Source organism: Sander vitreus, chromosome 6 (genome assembly GCF_031162955.1).
Source record: "Sander vitreus isolate 19-12246 chromosome 6, sanVit1, whole genome shotgun sequence".
In the NCBI taxonomy this organism is placed as follows: Eukaryota; Metazoa; Chordata; class Actinopteri; order Perciformes; family Percidae; genus Sander; species Sander vitreus.
In genome coordinates this window covers 1,234,045-1,239,044 of record NC_135860.1, presented here as the reverse complement: position 1 = coordinate 1,239,044, position 5,000 = coordinate 1,234,045, and the positions used below count along the sequence as shown (strand labels likewise).

Here is a 5,000-nt window from a genome sequence, read left to right as displayed (position 1 = left end):
TACGGTAGAGAGTAGTATGAAATGCCGAAAATCCGCATAAGAAGGTTGGTTGGGGGGGTGGTGGATGGGTCAAACAATACAGGACTTTCACCCAGGAGACCGGGGATCGTGGCCTGCTTTTGTAACTTAAATTTCAAAATGGATCGATAGAGAATCAGGGAGCATGCCAATGGTCCCACAGCCCAATGGTCCCACAGCCCATTGTTCCCACAGCCCAATGGTCCCACAGCCCAATGGTCCCACAGCCCATTGTTCCCACAGCCCAATGGTCCCACAGCCCAATGTTCCCACAGCCCAATGTTCCCACAGCCCATTGTTCCCACAGCCCTATGTTCCCACAGCCCTATGTTCCCACAGCCCAATGTTCCCACAGCCCTATGTTCCCACACCCAATGGTCCCACAGCCCAATGTTCCCACAGCCCAATGGTCCCACAGCCCAATGGTCCCACAGCCCAATGGTCCCACAGCCCATTGTTCCCACAGCCCTATGTTCCCACAGCTCTATGTTCCCACAGCCCAATGGTCCTGCAGCCCAATGGTCCCAAACTCCTATGGTCCCACAGCCCTATGTTCTCACAGCCCAATGGCCCAATGTTCCCCAGCCCTATGTTCCCACAGCCCTATGGTCCCCCATCCTATGTTCCCCCATCCTATGTTCCCCCATCCTATGTTCCCACAGCCCTATGTTCCCACAGCCCAGTGGTCCCACAGGCCTATGTTCCCACAGCCCTATGTTCCCAAACTCCTATGGTCCCACAGCCCTATGTTACCACAGCCCAATGGTCCCACAGCCCAATGGTCCCACAGCCCTATGTTCCCACAGCCCTATGTTCCCAAACTCCTATGGTCCCACAGCCCAATGGTCCCACAGCCCTATGTTCCCACAGCCCTATGGTCCCACAGCCCTATGTTCCCACAGCCCTATGTTCCCACAGTCCTATGTTCCCACAGTCCTATGGTCCCACAGCCCTATGTTCCCACAGCCCTATGTTCTCACAGCCCAATGGTCACAGTGTCATGTGTTTCTTATTCCACCAGAGGGCTCCAATATACTGTTGTGTTTATTGACATCCAAATACAATTTCATTTCACGATTTACTGTAACTTCAAATGATTCTAATAAAAGTATTCTTTGTCTTCTCCATAGGTCTGTATATCACCTTGGTGAGTAACAGTAATAAGTGTTAATAATAACAATAGGATTGGATTTCTTTCAGTTCCCCGGCTTCACTAACCCTAACAACCGCGGTCCCGCATAAACTGTATCACGACGCTGGTTAGTCAACCCAGGGTCTCCCAATCCAGCGACGTGCGCGTTCACGTAAAAGAGGCGGTGTTTGCACAGCACGACCAATCGCAAACATCTATCAGAGCCGCATATTTTACGTAAGAAGATCAAACTATAATTCTACATAAATATGAAGAACACAGACGCGGTTTTGCAGGCAAAACGCAATACAGTCGCTGCTTCCTAAAACAGGAAGGAAAGCTGGTAAAAAAAATAGCAGACGCTGTAAATGCGTGAATCACAACGCTTATTAATATCTTCCCCATCAGTCAGCACCAAGATCTGACCATAATTACACTTGTGCTTTCCATAAACTGTCGTTCCTTTAGCCTTTTATTTCAGTTGCAGCCCTGGCAGTGGAAGAGAGCAAATAAAATATATGAAAACGTAATTCAAGCTGATGTGCGCATTGGCAACACACGAGCCGATATGTTTAATATATGTAATTCCCTCCCATTAAAATCTATGTATTTCATAAATATACCCATCAGGGAATCATAACGGGGTTGTTGGTCTCTAAATGTTTTAACTTTTATATGCACACCTTTCTCTCTCTCTCTCTCTCTCTCTCTCTCTCTCTCTCTCTCTCTCTCTCTCTCCCCCTCTCTCTCTCTCTCGCTCTCTCTCTCTTCCTCTCTCTCTCTCTCTCTCTCTCTCTCTCTCTTCCTCTCTCTCTCTCTCTCTCTCTCTCTCTCTCTCTCTCTCTCTCTCTCTCTCTCTCTCTCTCTCTCTCTCTCCCTCTCTCTCCCCCTCTCTCTCTCTCTCGCTCTCTCTCTCTTCCTCTCTCTCTCTCTCTCTCTCTCTCTCTCTCTCTCGTCTCTCTCTCTCTCTCTCTCTCTCTCTCCCTCTCTCTCTCTCTCTCCCTCTGTCTCTCTCTCCCTCTCTCTCTCTCTCTCCCTCTGTCTCTCTCTCTCCCTCTCTCTCTCCCTCTCTCTCCCTCTCTCTCTCTCTCTCTCTCTCTCTCTCTCTCTCTCTCTCTCTCTCTCTCTCTCTCTCTCTCTCTCCCTCTCTCTCGCTCTCTCTCTCTCTCGATGTAACCCGGTAACAAGTGACCCACCGTCGTGATACAGGAAACCCTGGGTTGAACCTGAAGTTACCTCGTCAACGCCAAATCTTGCTTCGTAGTCCAGGCCTCTGGCCTACCACTTGGGGAACACAGCACGAGCACATATGGACAAAACAAACATGCTAAATAAACGTCACATTCACCAGCCGGCTCCAAACAGGTGAACGAGGCCTCTCCACTTCGCCGTTTAAACAAAGTGGAATAAACGTATAAAAGTCCAAAATCTACACAAAACCCGCAATCAATTAGTAAGCTGACATCACATTTATATACACGGCATTTAGGAAACCTTTATTGCGTCCCCGCAAACTCTGCATATGGCTGAATGTCTCCCTGGGCTGTGACTGAAACAAAGATTATAATCCAACATGTTTTCTTTCAAGATGATCCTCTTTGCTCTGGCTGTGGCTCTGTATCTGCAGGCCGTTCGTGTGGAGTCACCAGTCGAGGAAGGTAAAGACTTTTCAGCTTGACTCTCTCTCATCCCGTTTTGACTTTTCTATTAGTTATAGTTTTAGTTTCAGTTTTTCAGAAAGTTTTAGCTTTTATATATTAAGTTTTAGTTCTTCTTGTCAGGTCCAGGTATAATGTCTCAGAGGTATGCAGTAACAATACTTTTCAGTACTGTCGTTTCAGTTTTAGTTTACTATAATAACCCTGCTCTGAAGTGACATTCGCAAAAGTTCCTTTGCACACCACAAACTACACTTTCTCATTTCTAATGCACAAAAGAAATATGGGCTCAAGTTTAATCAAAATTCAGAAAAAGGAGGGTCGTGCAAATGAATAAAACGCGTTAAAAAAAAGGTTTTTAAAATGCCAGATTTAACCAAAAGGCTGTTTTTCATCTGTAGTCCCCTGGCCTCGATGTTAAAAAGGCTTTTTTTAAATACAAAGAAACAAGAAAGAAAGAAAGAAAGAAAGACTAGCAGAGTGGAACTTGGCACAAAACAAGACAAAGAACAGAAGCAAAAAGATTAGCAACAAAACTAAACTCAAAGCTGAGCAGAGGTAAAACAGCTGTTCAGAGCAATACAAGCAGGAGTGAAATTAGAGGGAAAAAAGTGATTTTTGAACTTTATTTCACAAGCTTAAAATCTTATTGACACTTAACTTATCCCCACACACTTAAAGGATCACTTTCACTTAATCTTGATTGCTAGATTTCACCGAGTACTGTCGGTAGAAATCGATGCTAGCAAACTGGAGTTGCTGCAGCTAATGGCCAGAGCTCCCAGTTAACTAAAATGCCAGTTGTGGGGGCACCTTCTAACTAACTAACACTTAACTTATCCCATACACACTTAACTTATCATACACACTTAACTTATCCCATACACACTTAACTTATCATACACACTTAACTTATCATACACACTTAACTTAACTTATCTTACACACTTAACTTATCATACACACTTAACTTAACTTATCATACACACTTAACTTATCATACACACTTAACTTATCACTTAACTTATCATACACACTTAACTTATCACTTAACTTATCATACACACTTAACTTATCACACACACTTAACTTATCATACACACTTAACTTATCACTTAACTTATCACACACACACACTTAACTTATCACTTAACTTATCATACACACTTAACTTATCACACACACTTAACTTATCATACACACTTAACTTATCACACACACACACTTAACTTATCACACTTAACTTATCACACACACACTTAACTTATCATACACACTTAACTTATCATACACACTTAACTTATCACACACACTTAACTTATCATACACACTTAACTTATCATACACACTTAACTTATCACACACACTTAACTTATCACTTAACTTATCACACACACTTAACTTATCATACACACTTAACTTATCACACACACTTAACTTAACTTATCATACACACTTAACTTATCATACACACTTAACTTATCACACACACTTAACTTATCATACACACTTAACTTATCACACACACTTAACTTATCATACACACTTAACTTATCACTTAACTTATCACACACACACACTTAACTTATCATACACACTTAACTTATCACACACACACACTTAACTTATCATACACACTTAACTTATCACTTAACTTATCACACACACACTTAACTTATCATACACACTTAACTTATCACACACACTTAACTTATCATACACACTTAACTTATCATACACACTTAACTTATCACACACACACTTAACTTATCATACACACTTAACTTATCACACACAACTTAACTTATCACACACACTTAACTTATCACACACACACTTAATTTATCATACACACTTAACTTATCATACACACTTAACTTATCACACACACTTAACTTATCACACACACTTAACTATCATACACACTTAACTTATCACACACTTAACTTATCACACACACTTAACTTATCACACACACTTAACTTATCATACACACTTAACTTATCACTTAACTTATCATACACACTTAATTTATCATACACACTTAACTTATCATACACACTTAACTTATCATACACACTTAACTTATCACTTAACTTATCATACACACTTAACTTATCACACACACTTAACTTATCATACACACTTAACTTATCACACACACTTAACTTATCATACACACTTAACTTATC

The 5,000-nt window shown here is 41.5% G+C and overlaps 1 protein-coding gene across 1 annotated transcript in view; it reads left to right on the top strand.

Moving 5' to 3' along the window:
• The window catches only part of LOC144519111 (uncharacterized), a 10,060-nt gene that overhangs the window by 1,179 nt on the left and 3,881 nt on the right, over positions 1 to 5,000 (top strand). Inside the window, exons 2-3 of the mRNA XM_078252014.1 lie at positions 1,149 to 1,165; positions 2,739 to 2,808. Of these exons, the coding sequence (XP_078108140.1) occupies positions 1,149 to 1,165; positions 2,739 to 2,808 (87 nt within the window). The remainder of the gene's footprint in view (positions 1 to 1,148; positions 1,166 to 2,738; positions 2,809 to 5,000) is intronic.